This window comes from Canis lupus, chromosome 32 (genome assembly GCF_048164855.1).
Source record: "Canis lupus baileyi chromosome 32, mCanLup2.hap1, whole genome shotgun sequence".
Taxonomy (NCBI): Eukaryota; Metazoa; Chordata; class Mammalia; order Carnivora; family Canidae; genus Canis; species Canis lupus.
Genome location: NC_132869.1, coordinates 16,857,850 through 16,879,984, shown reverse-complemented (window position 1 = coordinate 16,879,984; position 22,135 = coordinate 16,857,850). Strand labels below are relative to the sequence as shown.

The following is a 22,135-nucleotide window of genomic DNA, read 5'->3' as shown; positions in this document are numbered from 1 at the left end:
CCACCGGTTACTCCTCCGTCTGCGTCCTCCCACCCCCTCAGCCCACGTGCTCCTGCCGCTCCCTCGGCTCCAAACTTCCCCTGCCCCCGCCCCCGGCCTCGCCTCCCAAAACCCAGGGTCTCCGAGCCGAGGAAGGGTCCTGGGGCGGCGCGCCCCTCACCGACCACGGGGTCGTCCGCCGTATCCGCCCCCCACCCCAGCCGCCTGAGCGAGCAGAGCCCGTTATTGTGATCTCCTTAATGAGATGGTTTAGGCATCGTGTATCATCTATAAGGGTGTGTGTTATCAATATGTCCTATATCGCTTTTAATAGCAATCATTCCGGAGTGTCACTCAGTAATCATCCAGCAGCTAGCTAGCTATTGACCTTTGGGGTTTGGACTATCAGCCCAGCTTTCTTCATATGCAAAGGAAAAAAAAAAAAAAAAACAGCAAAATTCCAGAAAACCGGCTTTTGCCCAATCCAGTTTTTTTTTTTTTTAATGCCCGTTTCTAGTGACAGCCCATCTCCCCCTTTTTTGCTGTTGTTATAGGATTATTCTGCTATTCACTTTTTCCCTGTTCCTGCAGACAAAATTAGAGATTCCTTTCTCAGGGACCCCCTCAGCACTCTGTGCATTTTCCGCCCATGGTACTATTCTCTCCGTGTGACTGCCTTCACTACTGGTCCATAAGTTTCTCCAGCAGAAGTTTGTCATGCTCTAACTTTATCAGCAGCTTCTAATGTAATCCCCAGGAAATACTATATATACTTATATACTCAAAAAAACTGTTCAAGGAATGAGTGCCCTTTAAATGTGATGCCAACGTTGGTGGTTTTCTATCCTGTTTAAAGGACTGAAACCCTCAATCACATGCTTGTCTGCAACTCAACTAATAGGTCATGTTGAAAACTAAAACCCTTTTACATTTGGCTGGGTGATTTCTCATACATTCTTTAATGTAACCCTTAAAACAAGTCTTCTTTGGAGGTGTTACTCACTCTAACTTGCTGAATATCACAGAGTTCAGAGCTCCTAAGCAGCAGAGCTGGGTTCCTCATTTCTCCAGCCTAGCACAAGCTGCGTGGGGTTGGCGTTCTTATCACACCACCATCCTGCTCTGACTGCCCAATGCCACATGCTAAAGCGACCTACTAGCTCCATGGAAGAGCCTGCTCAACCAGCCTTTTCCAAGTACCATTTTTCCCTTCCTTTGTTCTCTCCTGTGACTCTTGAGCCTCCTAAGTCAGAGCTCTAAAACCAAACAAGCGAAAAACAGCAAAAACAAAAATTTCTCCAAACTCAGACCTCTTATAAGCACTTATTGTCTTAACTCTTACACTTAAAGAGATAAGTTGTTTTATATATATCTTGCCTCAGCTGTCCTGTGTCTTACACAGGGATTTATTTCTTTGGTTCCTCAATTGAAATAAAGAACAGATAACATTGTTAGAAGCATCATCTAACAGTCAGCCATTACTCTGAGCACTTTGTACATGTAATTAGCTCATTTAATCCTCAACAACCTTAAAAAGTAGAGACTATTTTATAAATGGGAAACAGACACAGAGGAGGGGCCACCTAGCCAGTAATTAGCTGAACTGGGGTTAGATGTCTGCCCCAGAGGCTGTTCTCTCTCCACCTTCAGTGATTCCTTGTACCTAAGAGATGTTAAATACTTCTAAATAATACATATTTATTCCTTTACAGGAAATAGGCAGAACTCCAGGTTATCGAGGACATGTGATTGGCCCTAATACCATCAGAACCGCTTTCTTTGGTGGTATCATAGACTCTGCCTCTGACATATATTTGAAATATGAGAGGAACACAACCCAGGCTCAAGGCTTCAGGTGTGTGTGAGACATCACCAAGACTTCAAGGTTGAATTCCAGGTCTTTCCTCATAGTCAGTGAAAGACATCCCCAGCTAAATTGACTGCTGGCTGAGCCCACCCAGATGAATTTGTGTTCTTTTAGGGATCCTGCTCTGTGTAAGTCAGCCCCCGCCCCAGTCCCTGTGGCAGGCTGAATAATGGTTCCCAAAAGACATCCTTGTATTAATCACTGAATCCTGCCAGTATTCTTTATGTGGCAAAAAAAAATGGACTTTGCTGATGTGATTAATTATGGGTCTTGAGGTGGGAAGATTATCCTCATCCTAAATGCAGTTGCCATGTCCCTGTAAGAAGCAGCAGGAAATTTGACACTCAGAAGAGAAGGCTACATGATTACAAAATGATGCAGCCACAAGCCTAGGGATGCCAGCAGAAGCTGGAGGAGGCGAGAGAGGGATTCTCTCCAAGAGCCTCTTGAGAGAGCATGGTCCTGCCTATGTGATGATTTTGGTCCAGGAAAAGTGATTTTGGACTTCTCGCCTCCAGAAATGGAGGGAAATAAATATTTGTTTTAAACCACCAAGTTTGTGGCAATTTGTAGAGCAGCCAAAGGAAACTACTAGAGTCCTCAATCTAGAAGATGACTTCCTGTACCTAGGGTTGAAATAGATGTCCCAAAGAGTTGGTCAGCCCCCTCTACTGTGGTTGGCAGAGCCAATCAATTGATAGAGAAAGAAGGGGGCATTTGACCCCCCAGCATAATACTATAAAAAAACCCTATAATTTAGACTTTGTCATTACCTCCAAATAATAAATACATAAAATAACTGGGATACACTTACACAATTTAAAGTAAACTTGAAATTTTATTTTTGTTTCCCTCTATTTGACCATATACCTAAAGTATACAATGGTTTAATATTAAAATACATATGCTATCATTATGTGGTGAATAGCAAAAATATATCTTGATTGAGTTAGAAGTGTTAATTTGTAAAATGAAAAAAATGTATAAACACTTCATAAACTTTGTAACACATTTTGGAACTATTCTTACATTTCATTATACTTGAAATTCCAGAACAAAGAAACAAACAAAAAATGTGGCCTAGACTTTTTTCACCTCTGAGAGGTCCTAGTAAGTGAGATGAAGAACTTTGATGAATTTACTAAATTTTTCTTTCCTCTTTTTTTTAACTAGGCCTACCAGAAAATACAGGACACCCAATTAAACTAGAATTACAGATAAATAGCTAGTAATTAAAAAAAATAGCTAGTAATTTTTTAGTATAAGTCCACATGCCATTCAATATTTGGTACTGCAAATCCTCTCTATTTTTTTTTTAAGATTTTATTTATTTATTCATGAGAGACACAGAAAGAGAGACAGAGACATAGACAGAGGGAGAAGCAGACTCCCTGCGGGAAGCCTGATGTTGGACTCTGTCCCAGGACCCTGAGATCACGACCTGAGCCGAAGGCAGATGCTCAACCACTGAGCCACTCAGGTACCCCAATCATCTCTATTTTGAAAGCTGTTGTTAACCATGCATTATTTAGGATTTGGGGGCATGTTTATGCTAAAAAGTTATTTATTGTTTATCTAAAATTCAAATTTAATTGGGTGCTCTGTATTTTTATTTGCACAATTGATAATCCTAATTTTGACTCTTAAGTCTATTATGCATTTTCCCATTCTTTTCCCTTCCCCAGAACCTCCACCTTTCCCCCTTAGTTTTCATTGGGACTAATTTACGTTTACTTAAAGCAAGGCTAAAACAAAATTTAACCCTTCACTGCTGGCCTAGGTTCCAAAGGCTTGCTGCATATAGAAGCAGAAGGAGAATGATGTGAGTCTTCTAAGATTTGGTCATAGGGCATAAATCTGGTCCACCATTAGAGGATTTCCCATTAGGTTACACAGAGTATTAGGCATGCTACTATTTATCATACAAATAGTAGATTGGATTAAGATGAAGACTTGTTTTTCCCTTTTGAACTCCTTCCCCATCACTCACAGGCCTTTGAATTTAGTACAGTAATTCTGGCCAGCAGTAAGTACATATTCCTGGTTCATTTTACATTCTTTCCCTATAATTTCTGGCACCTAGATGTATAGTGGAAGGGGCGGGGGCAGAAAGGATAATTTGTGTGGCCTGTATTAGAAACATGAGCAGTACAAATAAAGCAAGTCAAATAAATCACTAAGTTATTTGAGATTTAGTTTCTTCTTCTGAAGAAATAGAACACAAATCCTCATTCTACACATTCTATATCTCGCTTGTTATCATATTTATATCTTCTTAAGACATCTAACACTCTCCCTTTTGAATTAAAATTATTTGGGGAGACAGAGTCAGATTTGGATACTAGTACTTTTGCTTTCTAGTTGAGTGAACTTGGCAGGTTTTTAATTTCTTTTAAAGATTCTCAAGTGAAAACAGAGGGATAAACTAACAAGAATCACCTCATAAAGTTGTTAAGAAATTACATGAGAAAATATCTACAAAATGTTTCACATAGGGCCTCAATATAGTTTAATCAATCAATAAATGGTAACTATTTTTTTGGCCTTATGTGATATTATCAAGCCATACAATGCTGTATTCCCCAGACATGTCTCCTACAATAATGTGCACATATTAAGTGCTCAAAGCATATTAGCTGAATCAATGGACAAATGGATATAAGGTAATTTATATTAAAGTGCTGTGAAGTTGACAAAGTGTTATAGAATTTTAAGAGGTTAGTACTAATAGTAATAATTAATAAGTAATAATAGGTAACACCACTGAGTCTTTGATTCTGGCTCAGCTTTGAGAACTGCACTGCAAGAAATGTTTGATGCCTAACCTTTTTCATCAAAAAATTCAAAGAGAGAGATACTGTCTACAGAACAGCAACATCTACTGATCAACGGAAAATGTTTCATTCATTCCACTTTGCTCAATAAAAATTCCCTATCTTCCTCCAAAGACTTTTTACTAAATTTCTTTCACTGCACCTATATTAAGTTTTATTTAAATCTGACAGAGACTGCCCCTTTACCCCCACAAAAATGGTTTTTGTTTGTCTCTCCCTCTCAGAGTGGGGTTCGGTGGGTCATAGCCAAGGTGGTAATCCCAGAGTCCTGAGGGATGCAAACTCCAAATTCCCTGAACTGCCTTTTGAGTGATGATGGCTCTTGGGTCTCCAGAAATCACTTGTCTCTACACTAGAAATAGAAGGGGAAGGTTAAAGGGTAGGAGGGTAGAAAATGAGCCCCCAATGCTGAGTCAACCTTCTTGAAAGAACTTTCCAAAGCTCTCTGCAATGAATTTTACCTACCCTGGGTGCACGAAGAAGCAGGGGAATGCCACTTTTAGCAGGACACATTGTTGCTTGAATGCAATTAGGGTTCTGTTACTCAGGAGAAAGAAGAGAATGGATATTAGGCAAATAATGAGCATTGTTTGCCATTGACCTCTCTACTTTTCCCTTTCATCTTCATCTTTTAAGTCCTGCTTTGTTACCCAATCAGCAACTCCTTGAATGCTCTATAATATGAATATTTTCTTTCTGTGTGTGCCTTTTTCACTATTTCACAAATCCACTGCTTTCTCTTTTATGTTATCCACACACTCTTTTTTCAGTTCTTATATTGGTTGCTTACTCACCCTAAAGTTCTTTGTACATTTTATTTTTATTCAATTATCAACTTCTCATACTATCCACTATTTTCTTTCTCTGTTGTCCAGCTCTGCTCTTTGACTCCACAATCATTGACTTTATGCATTTTTCTACATTTAATCCAGATGCTTTCAGAGCCTTTGATCTTTTGTAATCTAGAAAACATTAGTTTGTAATATGATGTCTGGTATTTGCTTCAGAATAACTCAGTGTTGGAAGAGGGGGGAAAGTCAGTGGTGTACAAATGAAACAAGATTAGCCATCTGTAGGGGATCTCTGGTGGAGATCCCTCAGTGGTTGAGCCCTTGCCTTTGGCCCAGGGCGTGATCCTGGAGTCCCGGGATCGAGTCCCACGTTGGGCTCCCTGCAAGGTGCCTGCTTCTCCCTCTGCCTGTGTCTCTGCCTTCTCTTTCTCTCTCTTTCTGTGTGTCTCTTGTAATAAATAAATAAAATCTTAAAAAGAAAAAGATTAGCCGTCTGTTAAGATTATTGAAACTGGGTGATGAATATGTGGGGATACATTATATCATTACTTCTAATCTTGTGGATGTTTTACAAAGTATATAATAAAAATTAAAGAAAGAAATGATTGCTTGAATCTCGATTTTGCAGACTCTCAAAGTATAAAGTCATCCCCAAAATTTCTTCAGAAAATTTTGGGAGGCTTACACTGTGTTGGCCACTTCCACTTTGGGGATTTTTTTCTCACATTGGTGGCACTCTGCTATCCACATCTTCTCATATATAACTGTCTTTTCAGCAAATTACAAACACACATGCATATTCCTTTCACACAAAGTAATTTGAATAAGGTAGCCCTTATGAAGTGCTATTGGCCCTATGCAGGGTTTCTATCACATATTGCATAGGTATGTAAAATAATACCTTTCTCTTCTTTCCTTTGAGCTATGTGTGGCCTTTTAACTTAGTTTCCTTGAGATATAAACAGAAGTTTTGTGCAATTCCCTGCTCCTCTACCCTTGTTTTTTCCCCTGCTAATTGAAATACAGACCTAAATTTCAGAGCCTGGCCAGCCATCATGGACCGTGAGGCAAAGCTGTTAGATGGCAAAGTGACAGGGTAGAAAGAGCCTGGGTCCCAGAAAACCGGAGGCTACCATGTCAGGCCTGGACTGTCTTCCTTTGGTTTTGTTTATGAAGGCAAGGGGAGTAAACATCTATCTTATTTAAGCCATTGTTGTGTTATATGTGTTTTTTCTATTACGTGCTGCCAAACCTAATCCTATTTGATATACTTACCAAGGAATTTTCTTTTTTTTTTTCTAAACAAGTGCATTTCCGAGCCTAAGAGAAATTCTACTGCCAGATATTAATAACTCTTTTCCTCCACCTTATTACACCTAATTCCTATAACCATTCCCAGGTCCAGTGATAGACCCTTTCTTCTCTCCTTGACTTGTTATTGTCTAAATACAAATGCATTGCAATGGTCATCTCTAAGTGGTTTAAATATTAATTTAAAAGAAGAATATGTTGACTCTTTCAGTTGTCTATTGTTGCTAACAATTCACTTCAAAACTTAGTAGCTGAAAATAGCAATGTGTCATTTTTTTTCTCACAAGTATGTGGGTTTACTGGGATCAATTGGATAGGTTCTTCTGTTCCACACAATATAGCTGAGGTTCCTCAGGGAGGTATATTCAGCTGGAAGATCTGTTGTGGCTGAAACGTTGACCATGGCTTCTTACCTTTAGGGCTTCCCTCCATCTGGCCTTGCATTATTTTGTTGTCTAGCCTAAGCATCTTCACAGCATAATGGCTGACATCCAAAAAGGGAGATTCTGAGGGGACAAGCCCTAAAGTGCAAGTACTTATTAAACTTCTCCTTTCATAATTCTTGCTAATTTCCAATTAATTTCAAACCTGCAGATGAGGAAACTGAGTACAGGGAGTTTTAATGATTTATCCAGAGTCATGGATTTGGTCAGTGGCAAAGTCAGGTTTTAAAACTGGTTATGCTGACTCCACACCATAAGATGCAATTATGGCTGGGACCGCAGAGTTTGGAACATGATTATTGTCTATTTTACATATGTAAGCTTTGGCTCTCCAATTATTTCCAATTAGAAAATCTAAAGGCAGCATATTATGCAGCTTTTCAGGGTAAAATCATGAGTGTGTTTTGAAATTTATAAAACATCGCACATCCAAAAAAAAAAAAATCACACAAATGCTAAAATGTGAGAGCTGCTTTATCTTAGTGTATCCTCCATAGTGCTGGCTGAGAGTTGCTGTGTTACACATTAGTTGCACACAGTGTGACTAAATGCTGTGTCCTCTGGAGCAAGGCTGGTGCATGGCTAACTTCTGGAGGGATGGGGGGCATGGGAGAAGGGCTATGTCTTTCTCATGTCAGTTGAATTTCCAGGCATCACTCTGCTTCCCTCAGAGTTCAGACTCACTCTTGCAACAAATGCAGAAAATATACAGAAACCCTTAGATGACCGGTTGAGTTTGCATGAAATCATCACCGTGTGTCATCACTAGCAAAGAAGTCTGAAGGGAACACATGGGGCACCTTTAGCATTTTTAATGATGTCCACTTCAGTTCATATGCCAAGGATGCAATGAATTCAAGTCAGTTGTCTTAGGAAATGCTTGGAGTCCAAAATGCACTGCAGTATAATTTATTTTGCAGGAATATCACAAAATGCTTCACAGGTAATTATGTTTGATGTAGAAAAACACAAATTCTGAATGTGAAAATTTGTTACGCAGGTTGCATTTAGAAAAGAGGTAGGTAAGGTTAAGGCAGATTGCAAAGACTAGGGAAATAAAATTTTCAAATAATAGGATTCTGAGAGTCTTGTTTAATTAAAGGAGTGATGGGGTAAGTTTTAAAAGGGCTTAAAAGTGAGAAGGGATTCCTGTAGGGAATCAGGTTCCTCGTGTCCTTTGGTGTAAAACCTACTAACTATACTTAATTAAAGTAAGGGTAATTACATTAACATATTTAATATCTTTTGTTTCTTGTGTACCACTTTGGTCGTCTGTGCAAAGTGACATGCCCTCCCCTGCCATCTCCTACTCTCTTTCATGCTTGCCCTACTCCAGCCACATTGGTGTTCTTGGTGTTCTTCACACACACCAGGCCCACTCCTGTTTCCTATGCCTGTAACATCTTTCCTTCAGCTGTATGCACAGCTAACTTTTTACCTCTTTCAAATCTTTGCTTAAATTTCACCTTCTCTATAAGGCTCTATTTAAAAGTGCACCCACCCCCAATCTCAGTATTTCCCAATATCTTTCATCTGCTCTGCTCTTTTTTAGATCAAAATCACCTTCTAATAGCATAGTTTACTGTCCACTTTATTGTTTAGCTCCATTTCTGCCTTGTCTGCCTAGAAAGCCCTACAATGGCTTGAAAGCTTTTCAAGTCTATTAAATGCTTATCTCAAGATTAAAAAAAAATTGGGGGGGGGGTACAAAATGGTGGTTTTATTAAAGCATGGGGACAGGACCCATGGGCAGAAAGAGCTGCACCTGGGTTGTGAGGGGTGGCTGATTATATACTTGGGAGTTGGGAGAGATCAGAAAAAGGAAGGTTTTCAAAAAAACTTTCCTATGCTAAAGAGGACCTACAAGATACTGGAGGCCTTGCCATAATCAAGTTAAGGTTGTTTTTCTCTCTAGCAAGACATTCACATTAAGACAGTTGGGAGCTCCCTGGAGGAATGTTACGTATATCCCACCCAGGAGAGGTAAGGTTGGGGGTATCAGCTCATGCTTGTCCTCAGCTAGCCTTCTGCCCCCTCATCAGTATGACTTCCACACAGATGTCCACTGGCTGTGGTGAGCAGCACTAACAGAACATGATTCAGTAGAATTTTTAAGGTATTTTTGGTTCAAAGCTCCTCTGGTTATCCATGATTCAGATGAGATGTTTCTTCTCTTTAGGGCCGCATGGGCCTCTCTATTCTATAGATTCTGCTGCTTTAATAACTTCTCTTGGCTTCTTCTCTTGCTGCTTCTCTGCTTTCTGCTCTTTTGCCACAAGTTGATAATTGATGCCCATGCTAATGAAGAGATAGATGCCTGCAATAATTAGGATCACGCCACATGCCCAGTAGGCGTATTTGTAGTCTCTATAGATGTCATTCAGACGACCTAAAAGTGGTGGCCCCAGGGGGACAGGACAGCATTCCACAATGGTCAGCAATCCCACGGCACTGGAGAACCTCTGGGATTCAATGAGGTCCATCAGTGTTTCAAATAACACCAAACTGAGCCATCCAAATGCAAATCCAAGGAAGCCCACATAGACACAGAACCCAGTGTAGCTAGAGGATAAAGGTGCTAGTAGATGACACACTCCACTTGCAACAATAGAAGCTGCAAAAAAATACTGAACTCGAGGTCTTATCCACTTGGTGTTGGCTACAAGTCCCATAGAAGGTCTGGCTATAATATTGAGAAAAGACAGAATAGAAAGAAGGAAGGCAGACTTCTCACTAGAGTAATGTTGACTCTTGGCATAACTATTAAGAAAGACTAAAGGAGTAGCCAGCCCAAAAACCATGATCACATTCCCAGAGAGGTATTGTAGAAAGCCTCTGTGGCTAAACAGGGATAAGTCCAACTGTTTCTCAACTGTTTGAAAAACCAATGGTTTCTCTTCTTTAGGGTTTCTGCCATTAAAGTCTGTATTTGTATCACCTGTTCCCTTTTTCTCGTCAGATTTTCCAGCTTCCTGAAGGGATACTTTAGACCTATCTTTCCCTGCACTGGTTGGTGGCAGCCCTATTGGTCGCATCAGGGCTCCAGCTACACAGCAGTTTAGTAGGAGGCCCCCAAGAATTAGAAAGCTTCCTCTCCAGCCAAAGATATCAAAGAGAGCCTGATTGAGGGGAGCCAGAGTAGAGGGGAACACAGGGCTGCCTGCCATGACCGGTCCATTAGCCAGTGGTCGCCTCTTATAGAAATACTTGCCAATAATGGTCAAAGCTGGATTCAAGTGGGAGGCAATGTACTAGGCTCTTGAGATAAGTTGATAAGCCCAAGACCTCCAATGAATCCAATGAATCCAATATACAAGTAAAGTTAAAGGTAACACAGAAGATGCTCAATAAATACTGGTTGAATAAACAGTAAAGCTCTCAATTGTGCAATGTCTATTCTTAAATAAGCCTTTTGTGACACCTTAATGTTTAGACTTCACATTGCCATGTGGTTATAATAGAGCATCATGCTTAATGTCATGAGAAATGAAGAGCGAGTTGTATGAAAAAAAAGAAATTGAAGAAAGGATCTGAACCAAAAGAAAGAGAATGTTGTTCTGAGATAATATAGTTAGGGAACAGATGCCCTAATGCCACAGTTCTAGTTCAGGATCTCCAAATAATAGTCCTAAAAATTGAGCTGGAAGAGACATAGGGCTAAGAATAACCAGTATGGTAGAGACATTTGATTTGTCTCACTTTCAAATTAATCCCTGTTTGAAAATTCTGACACAAAATCGTTCCTCAAGAAGATTCTTGCAAATATGGAATTACTAATTACTTTATATTTTTAAGGTTTAGTTAGCAATGAGTTTGCCGACTCCAAAACAGGAATTTTTCTAAAAGGTCCCATCTCATGTTCAAAAACTTCAGGTGGTTAGTACAAACTGGAATGCTAAGGTAAAAGTGATTCCTGGGCTATATTTAGCATTAAAATAAATGGCCATCAATATTGATGGCCAATGTCTGCCATGGGCTTGGAAGGTGGGAGTGTGACATTAATGCCTATATTTACCACCCTGGGCCTAAAAGATCTCTAAGTTATATCATGTTCTGTGAAAGACAATGTATTAAACATTAGCAAAAATTCTTACAGGAAATTTCAAGTGAATATATTAAGGATTATAACTAGCTGGAAGGCAAGCAGTGGAAATAAAGCATCACTGAAGAGAAAATTTAAGTTAGAACTGCCATGTTAATATATGGACTTATTCACATATATTACTTAATAAATGAAGCTTCTTTTTAAAATACATCTGAAAATTTTTCAGAAGATTTAAGGGATGTGTGTATGTGTGTGTGTGTGCGCACACGTGTGAGCATCTGCATCTGTGTGTTTCTTTTTTTTTACTTGTTTATTATCTGTGTCCCCAAGTAGGCTGTATGTTTCATAATGGTAGGAACCATATATAATTTGTTCATGAGTCCCTCAAACATAATAGGAAATTATTTTTTTTAAGATTTTATTTATTTATTCATGAGAGACACACACACACAGAGAGAGAGAGACAGAGACAGAGACACAGGCAGAGGGAGAAGCAGGCTTCATGTAGGAAGCCCAACGTGGGACTCCATCCCAGGTCTCCAGGATCACGCCCAGGGCTGAAGGTGGCGCTAAACTGCTGAGCCACCTGGGCTGCCCAATAGGAAATTATTAAATACATTTTAAATGCATAAGTTGAAATATGGCTGGTACTTGTGCAACATGACCCTAAGGACATCATAACATTTTGTTGGGAAAATAGTGGCAAGAAAATCATCACTTTGATTCATTTTTTTTTGTTCCTCCTAAGAATTCTAGCATAATTGCAATTATAACAAATATTTTTATTAACAAACCATAAATCTGTTATCATAATAGTTACATTTTTCAGATTTTTACTGAGATATAGCAGCCATACATTATGCTGTGCCCTATTCCAACTATGTACAGCATCATTTGGGTCTTCAGTTTAAATATATCTATTTTAAATGCATATTTCTAAGTAATTACTTTCAGAAAGTAAGAAGTTAATCTAAACATTTGTTAACCCTATGGACAACTCCAAGTACAACTAAAAAATAGAATTTCTACTTGACAAATGTAGGGGGTAAAAACAAATAAAACAAAGTCTGCAAAGAAAACTACAAAAATACAAGGTACCTAGTAAGCCACACACACACAAAAAAAAGAAAAATAGAGAAGGCATAAAATAATAGAACTAAGATTAAATATATTTATTATGACACTTACCTGTGAGTTAAACTTGGCTCTCAATAGCAGATGCAAAAAAAAAAAAAAAAAAAAAGAGATGGAAGCAAAAGTCACAATAATAATATCAAAGTAGAACTCAAGGAGAAAAAAAAGCATTGAATGGGACAGTAGGTAATTCACTTGATAAAATTCATTGTGAAGGGATAACAACAATAAATCTCCATGCACATAAAATACAGCAAGAAAAATATTATAAATAATTTGACATCAAAAACCACTATAGTGAGGTGCTTCAGCTAAGTACTTTGACAAATTAAGACACAAAGTAAATAAGCACAAATGCTTGTTAACAATATAAATTTATACTCACAGATAGAAAATACATATGTTGTCAAACGTGGGAAATGTTTATAAAACTTAATCATATTCAAAGCCATGAGAAAACCCTCAATTTAAATAAAAATGGAAACTAGATGGGCCAGTTTACATCTTTTTACCAAATATCCACAAAACTAAAAATTAAGATTCCGTTGAATAGCAATTTAGTTAAAGAGGGAATAAAAATGCAATTAAAATGTCTTTAGAAAATAATTAAAAAGAGAATCCTATATATCAAAATTTCTAGGATAGTCCAAAATACATATTCAAAAGTAAACTTATATCCCTATGGGTTATCATTTAAGAAAGATAAATGAATGAGATACCATCTTATTTGAGAAGCTAGAAAGTTTTAAAGAAGGCAGCCGTAAGGAAGGCAAGAAAAGAAAAACTAATGGATTCACAAATAGAAAAAATATAAAGTGAAGAGATAAATATGTAGAGTTTTTTAATGGACATATCTAGAAAATATAGTTATTAAAAAGAAGGAATGTAAGCAGATATCAACAAAGGGATGGATATGTAGAGGCTTTTTAAACTTGAAAGCAATATATAAAATTACAACTGGAGATCTATTGGATTGCTTGATCATTTTAAAAAATGGGAATGGCAAAAGCTTAAGCATATTAGAAGGCAAAGTGGGAAAATTCTTTGTACCTGATATGCCAGAAAAAAGATGGTATCCTTAACTTCAAAGAAAGCATGACAAATTATTAAGAAAATGGTAGTACTTCACTGGAAAAACACCAAACAATGTATAAAAACATATCTAACCTCATTAGAAACAAAGAAATGGAAATTAATATAACAAGAACTATATATCACTAAACAATTTGATGGGTTTTTAAAATTACAGTGTCTAGTCTAGTAAGGAGTGTAATAAAATGTGTACAATATAGTTATTAAATTAGTTGAGAATCTAAAACTTCATACATATGCTAAGTAGGAATAATAGCATGGAAAAAGAATTGGATGGAAATACAACATACAATAAAACTCATCCCCTGGCTGTTAGAAATTATGTTTTTGTTTCAGTTTTCCTAGTTTTCCAAATGTGAAACAAAATTGTCCAAAATGTAACATAAAATTACCCCAATTTTAAGCCTAAATAGGTAATTAATGTATATAATTTATGTATTGGTCAATAAAAAAGGCAGCATAAAAATGTGTCACTATATGATCTCAGGTATACAAACAAAAAGTTATGAAAAATAATAAAAAGTAGCACTGAAAATTTGAACAATGATTTTTTTCTGGATCACTGGATTAAGTGATATTTTTTCTCCTTTACATTTTTGCTAACTCTATTTTTTCTTACAAGCATGAATTACTTTCACATTCAGAGAAAGAGTTCAAATTTAAAATATTAATGGGGATGAAATGTATTCAGTTGTAATAATATGGTTTATAAATTTGAGGGTAGTACTTCTGTAATTTGAGTTATGCCTATATGCTTTTCCTCTATTAAGAAAACTAACAGGAACTTCTTTTGTGGGATCATGTAAGTGTGAATGGGATTTAAGAGGCTTGATTAAATAGACATGACTTACCTGTATAATAAAACAGTAATTAAATAATTATGCTCTGATTAGATTTAGTGTTCAAATGCACTAATACAATAACCTTTCTAGATACATCTTTGTTTATCCAAGGGGTTATGTTTTGTCAGTCTATTTGGTTAAATCAATGTAAAATTCCTATCCCAATCCTGTTGGGTTTGATATGAGATCAATCTGCTCTTCAATGGATAGCCTTGGGAAAATTTCCAGGATAAGGGAAAGAGCTTGAAGCACTACAGTTAACTTTTATATGATTGTGATGCTATAAAGCTAAATGATAACTCTGTAATGGGCTGGGTTTGTTCAAGAGTAGAATAGCCATTAAAACCTTATTATCTTTATATGTGGGGCTTCTCTGCCTCCGCTTCAGAAGATTCTGCTTGGGTATTATCACTGGGTTGTTACCACCAAAAATAATAATGATGAAAGACCTGGGGCTTAAGCTATCATGGTAACAGTTAAAAGAAATGAAGATTTTTGTGAAGGATATTTTTGTGTGTATGTGTCCAAATGTGTGCCTATTTTTTATTAGATTGATTGACTTTTTATTATCGAATTATAGTGATTGTTTATATGACTTGAATACAAGCTTTTTTTTTTTTTTTGTCAGATACACATATCACAGATATTTTCTCCCAGTCAATGGACGGCCTTTTTGTTCTCTAGATAACATCATGTTATCTTATCTAATAAATCTTGATAACGTTATGTTATCTTATCTAATAAATCTTTGCCTACTTTAGGGTTATGAAGTTTTCCTCTAGGAAGTTTAAGTTTTAGCTTTTACATTTAGGTCTGGTTCATGTCAAATTAAATTTTGTGTATAATGTGAAACTGGAATGAGGCTCATTAATTTCAATAGGGATACCCAGTTGCTTTAGCACATTTGTTTAAAAGACTTTTTCCTTCATTGAATTGAATTGACACCTTTCCAAAAATTATTTGATTATACATGTATGATCTACTTATGGAATCTCTATTCTATTCCATTGATCTGTAGGTGTATTTTTATATCAATACAATGTTATCATGACTGTTGTCATGAATTACTGCCATATTATATGTCTTGAAATCAGGCAATGTACATCCTCCAATTTTGTTCTTATTCAGGATTTTGACTATTTTAAATACATTTCCTTTCCATATCAATTTTAGAATTAGTTCATCAACAAAAAGACTACTAAAAATTTGAGATTTCATTAAATACATTGATTAATCTGGGGAAAATGAACACTTTAACAGTTTGAGTCTTCCATTGTTTTAAAATGATTTATCATTCTGCTCTGCTTATTTAGATATTCTTTTAGTGTTAATTAAACATTGTTGAATTATTTTCTTTTTTCATGATTCAATAGTTATGACCAATCTTTCCTTGTAAAAACAAAATGCCCCTTTCAAAACTACATTGTGATGTGATACAGGCTTTTTTGTTTTTGATACAGCTCTAGAAAATAGTCGGCACCAAATGCACATAAAAAAAGTTTTAAGAGTTACTAAAAATGCAGACTAATAATTTCTCAATGCAGCTTAGAGGTTGAGAACAGGATGCTAAGAGTTAATGAATCTTCCAAATACAGGCAGTCCCTAATGTATAGAGCATTTCCCAAATATAAATGGCCACCCCATCAGGCTCACAGGAGCAGCAGAAACTCCTCTCCTGCTTCTCCCAGTGACTATACTACCAGACATTCTAAACCCATTTCTGTGGCCCCAAGGAGGGAAAGATGGGAAGAAAAGAGAGGCAAAGCATCTGTCTCCCCTGCACAGAGGCTTTTCCTACAGTTCATGTTTGCTGCCATTCCCACATTTGCCTCCCTGTCTCCACCCAAGATACCTGCCAGTGGACGGAACTAGAGAGCTCTTCTCACTGTGTGAACATTGAGGGCAGGGAGGAAGCCACAGGGGCCAGCACTACCAGGCCTGAGTTCCTGGCAATCCAATTTGGAATTCACAAATCATTTTCTTGCATATTAAAAAACAAAACAAAACATAATCACAAATGGCAGTTCATTTCTACCATTAGAACGTTGCATTCATTGTTAAGCAAGTTAGTGTGTTTGGGCTTACACCCCAGGCACCATTTATGACACTCTTTAATGGGGAAAATGCTCTGAATTCCAAACAACTTTCTTATATATGGCCATTTGAAGGATGGAGACAGGAAGTACTTGAGAATGTAGCATGGAATGAGTTTCTTGACTCCCGAGTGAACAGGGCAGTTGAAAGGGGGGAAATTGTTTTTGGTTAACAAAGCCATGTGCAGATCCCTTCAATGGGCCACATGTAAGAGGTGGAGCTCAGCAGATAGCTCCTGAAGGCACTTAAGTGTCTAGGGCCACTATGAGTGTGAATAAACAGCATGGTTTCTTTTCAAAATTTTAACAACGATGTAGGTATTTTTAGCACCTGGCATTAGCTTTGTAGGCACTCATACCAATAGCTACCCCACCCAAACCCCGTCCTCTGTTAACTGGTGGTCCAACTTGAGTAAAATATAAGAACTGAAGTATAAGAGACCTTTAAGGGATAGCTGGGAGAAATTTTTGCCTGATGACTTAAAACAACATGATTGGCCAGCCCACTATCTTTCCTGGCAAGAATCGTGGAATTGGCCATTTGAGACTTTGTTGTCAAACTACTTAATCTTCTGGCCTAAGGTCTCCAGGTCTCTTCTGGAAACTGAATATGGTTCAGAGGTTTTGCAAAGTTTTATAAAGAGCAGTTAAGCAAACTTTTCTTTCTCTTTGCTGTACCAGAGCAAATGACTTTTTCCTAGAAAGGTGTCAGAAACAGATCAGTCACCAGTCACTTATGTAAAGCTGATATTTTAGAATAGCTCTTTAGATATTATTGAAAATTCAAACCTAAGAATGCAAGGTTCTGGAGCATCTCTTCTTTCCACTGTCAACAGGAATAAAGTAAGATTGATAAAGGATTTAAATAAGCCTATTATCTGGGTGCACGTGGACAGAGTTTTAAAGTTGCTGAAGTCATGGGGCCTTCCAAATAGGAAGAACTGTGACTTGTGAAAGGAGCTGTCCACATCCTTGGTGATGGGCAAAGGCCTCTACTGGAGGCTGATGAGAAGAAAAAGGGAATAATTCCCAGCAAAATGAACCTGTGAATGGAAGGCAGAGATTCCTCCATAAGATCGAGCCAAGCTTTTAGATGGCAGAAATGGAGTACCTCAGAGGATCTGGGCACAAAATCTTTCCATAAAGCTGAGACTGAGAATGACTTAGTTTTTTTGTCAACAGCTGTTGAGGACAAGCAACTGAGGTGTCTCAAGAAGAGTACAGAGCAACACATTTGGGGCCAACTGGAAAGGAGGCACTGGGAGCCAGTAGCTGTAGCCCTGGGGTCAGAAACCATGCCTGGGGAATGATGTGACCCTCAATCCCCACCATTAGTGTTTTGACTCCCTCCTGTATATGACAGCAACAGAAAGGTAGTTTTTTATTTTCTTGCCAAGGCTTTATACTCTGTTATTAGTGAATCCTGGACCCCAGGTCAGCCAGCCAAGCTCTGGTGCAATGAGGCTGTAAGCAGTCCTCCATCACCAGGCTGCACTGTGGCCTTGCACCTCCTGCCCTCACACCTCTCATAGAGTCTTGTCACATCTGCAGTTTACAAGGGAGTGGGCACACAGGAAGTCACATTTTATCCCTACCAGGACATGTCTCTTGGCAGCAGTCTGGTCGGTGGGATCCTTCACAACTCTGTGATGGCAATGGGGCCTAAACAGAGCACCTACAGATACACAACCCACCATCTCCCCACCTGGCTCCTTTGGGCTAAAAAAAAACTATGTATGAAATCCTACCTCTCTAGAGTTTTGTTTGGCTACAAAGGAAGCAGCCCTCTCTTTGTAAAGAGAGATACTGGATTTGCCTCCAGACAGGTTCAGGACTTTGCTGTGAGGAGATGATGGGCCCAACCCGGGCTTATGACTATTACCTATGGACCTGGGCATGGGCTGCTGGATGAGGCCTGCTTCTCCAGGGCTGCCCTTTTCACCCAGCTCTTCTCTGCATGAGGTGCTCATTGCAGTTTTAAGGGCTGATTTGGGGTCTCCTCCTTCACACAAGAACATGTGATCCTTGGGTTTATTTGGGTGTGCCAAAGGTAAAGTGGCAGTGACTGGGGACCCAAATATATTACCAGGTGGGTTCAGATGCTGAATCTGCATAGGCATCAAAGGTACCACTTCCTTTCCCCTTTGGGGGATTGGTCCTTTTAGATATGTTCTAAGTGAGGCTCTTCAGTTGGTCTAAAAAAATTAGATGCCATCCTTTTGGGCCTGCTCAAAGGATCAGCTTCCAAAAAGATTGCTCACCTCTCCTACCAAGGACTTCATGGCTGGAGCCAACTAGACCCTCTCTGGACCCTGGAACATGTCACCTATGGATGGGGGCACCTCCTCCAAACCTTGTTAAATGCATTTGGCCTTAGTTTTAACTTGATTTTCCAATTGTTTGTTGTTAATATATAGAAATACAATTACTTTTACTATATTGACCTTTTATTCTGCAACCTTGTTAAATTCTCTTGATTTTCCTAGCAGGCTTTTCTTTCTTTCTTTCTTTCTTTCTTTCTTTCTTTCTTTCTTTCTTTCTTTCTTCTTTCTTTTTTTTTTCAATATTTCTTAGTATTTTCTATGTAGACAATTAAGGGGAGCAGATTTTGCCACCCCAGATATGCCTTGGGCATAAGAATTGTTTAGGCTTATTATTTTAAAGAAAGTGCAGACACAAGAAGAACCTCTGAAAACAGAGTAGAAGTCACCCTTTTGTAAGAGACATTTATATTTATTAGGGAACCTCTATGTATAAAGGTGTCTCTTCAGTCTCTGTACAAGGAATAGAAAGATGACTAAATCTTCAGAAACTTACCAATGGAGAAGGGAAGGATTTAGATCTCCACAGCAACCACACTCTTACTTGTTACTATGCTTTTCCTGGCAACCCCTCAATTAACAGGCCTCCCTTCATATCACCCCCCCCCCCAACATCTTTCTTTTGTAGTTAGCTGAAGATGGTATTTAAGGTGTTAGCTAAAGCCATTTGGGGAATTACTCAGTTTTCCATGTATATAGAAAGTAAGTGTATATAGAAGGTACACCTGTTATTAAACTTGTTTGTTTTTCTCCTATTAATCTCTTTTGATACAGGGGATCTCAGCTAAGAACCAAAGAAGGTAAAGAAAAATTATTTGTCCTTCCTAACAACTATCATATAATTTATGAATAAGGAAAATTTTACTTCTATCCTTCTATGTTTTGTCTTTTTAAAAAAATATCTTTTGTCTTCTTGCGTTATTGTACTGGCTAAGAACCGTTGATGAGTTTTAAGAAAAGACATCCTTGCCTTTTGTTCTGGTATTAAGGGGTAAATATTCCTTCATTTGCCATTAAGTATGTCACTTTTAGATATTGAAGATGCACACTCACACACACGTATTTTAGTGTTTTGGAAAAACAGATATTTGGTCAGTATGGTAAATGGTTTGTGTATATGAACCCTTATTAGTATATTTAAATATTATGTTTACATTATTACTATCTATTAACTCCAACATTAAACTGAGCCTTTAACAAATTAAGGCATAAAGACTAGTATTTTGAAGAGGTGTGGCAGTAAGCATACCTGAAGGAGGTCATTTCCGAATCCTTTGTGTTATTTTTATTTAATTTTAATAATTAATTTTTTATTTGAGTGTATTTGACACACAATGATATGTTAGTTTCAAGAGTACAAAACGTTTATGCATTATACTGTGTTCACCGCCAGTGTAGCTACCATCTGTCCCTATATAAAGTTATTGCGATACCATCGACTATGTTCCTCATGCTATGCCTTTGATTTCCATGACTTACTCATTCGGAAACTGGAACCCTGAATCTCCCGCTCCTTTTCACCCATTTTTCTCATTCCTCTACCTGTTTGTGTTGCTTTTGAATTAAAAAATAAATGCACACAATAGTTCTGTAAAAGTTGAAATATTTAGGAATAAGAACTGATAAAGACACTGACTGACAACACTATAGTTCCACGAATACATCACTATATTAAGGAATTTGTTAAGCTTATCTTCCAGATACAGATATCTCAGTTACTTCCTCATGTTTCCTGGACACCAAATCCCCATTATTGCCAGGAATCTGTGTGCAATTATTACACAGTGTCAATGGCCCCATGGGATCTCCTACAAACTCAGGGGCCCTCACCTCCACTATGAACTTCATTTGTCACTTTTCCCGCCCCAACTCCCAAATGTTCTGTTCTGACCTTATGGAGGTTACTTTGAATCCTTTCCCTTTCTGCCTTTCAGTTGTTTATAGGTAAGAGAGAGGAGGGTTGGGAGCTAAACACAATGTTTATTAAAATATTGAAAAACAAATTCATGTCTTATATAGAATTGGCTGTGTGTGTGTATATATATATATGTATATGTATATATATTAGCTTTAAAAACAAAGCAGGAGAAAAAAATCGTTCTACTGAAGAGTCAGAGTATGTCAGGAATAGCTCCATTATGGGAGACTCCTGACATCCAGGGAGTTGGCAAGCTCAGGCACTACTTTTGTACTTGAGAACAAAGAACGTAAATCCTTTTATAAAGTTAAGAATCCCTTTGTTCACAAAATAATCACATCCTATTTTATCTGTTTTGTAAGTTTGGATTTTTGTATTCTGGGTCTAGTTAAAGCCAAGCACACCCATGGTAAACACAAAAGTATACTGCTTTGTTCCACAGTACTTTTAAGCCTGCTGTTTCATATGATCAAAATACAGGGCAGCATACAAATGCATTCAGTGTATGTAGAAACTCTTATTGTAATATTGGCTAGATGGATTCCTCTCCAAGTTCATCTGCTGTAAAGCTACTCCTTCACCCCTACTGGACTCCACCACACGCCCCCTTATTAGCTTTCTGTAGTAATTATGCTTTCACTACAACAAAATTTTTACCTTTCCTTGAATTGCTATTTTCCTTCCATGCTGTTTCACTAGTTGTCTTTGTTGCCTGGAACATCCTTTCTCTCCTCTCAACTGATTAAATCTTACCCAGTTCTTAAGATCTAATGCAAAAAGTGTTTATCTCTGAAGCCTTCCCTGAATTGTTAGCTATTATTGAAAGTCACCATAGCACTCTATACCCATTTTTATTAGAGAATTTACAAACAACAGCTTGGCTGTTCGTGTTGTTCATGTATGTTAACTAGACTAAGCAGGGCCATGTCTAACTCATTTTATATTCTGAATACTGAGGACAAAATAGATTCTTGAGAATCGCTGGCTGAGTGGCTAAGTGAGTGAATGAATGAATAAATTGAATGAATGAATTTTTAATTTTCCTTGTTCGGCTTTCTTGAACTCCCTTCCTTTCCTCTAGTATCTTTTCCACAGCACTTAACACATTCTAACATACTACATAATTTTCTTGCTTTTTATGTTTATTGTCACTGTCCTCCTAGTAAGGCATGGTGTTTTCTTTAGAATGTCTTAATATTTATTTAAGCAATTCATAAAATAAATAATTCCTGCCACATATTTTCCCTTCTAATCTCATGTCTTTGATTTTTGTGATTTAGGAAGTAGGCTGACTTTATATATTATCATTATTCGTAATTTCCCAGTATCCTGACACCTTTGTCTGAAATTCCTTATCATCTGAATAGGATTCTTTGTGATAAGGATTTGAGTTTCTGTTAAGTATTTAACCACCAGCTAAAGGTTCTCACCTTTTATCAGCCTAAATGAGTTAACCCAAATAAAT

The 22,135-nt window shown here is 37.7% G+C and overlaps 1 protein-coding gene and 1 pseudogene across 1 annotated transcript; both read right to left on the bottom strand.

The window, feature by feature from the left end:
- Window positions 1-9,420: 9,420 nt before the first annotated feature.
- LOC140622593 (monocarboxylate transporter 1-like) lies at window positions 9,421-10,541 on the bottom strand (the record flags this gene model as incomplete). The annotated part of the gene is made up of 2 exons (XM_072808249.1): window positions 9,421-10,474; window positions 10,513-10,541. Coding segments are annotated over 2 exons (1,083 nt in total), but the record flags the coding sequence as incomplete, so codon positions are not given.
- A 6,805-nt stretch (window positions 10,542-17,346) lies between these two features.
- LOC140622592 (jupiter microtubule associated homolog 2 pseudogene) lies at window positions 17,347-18,713 on the bottom strand (annotated as a pseudogene).
- Between the last annotated feature and the right edge of the window lie 3,422 nt (window positions 18,714-22,135).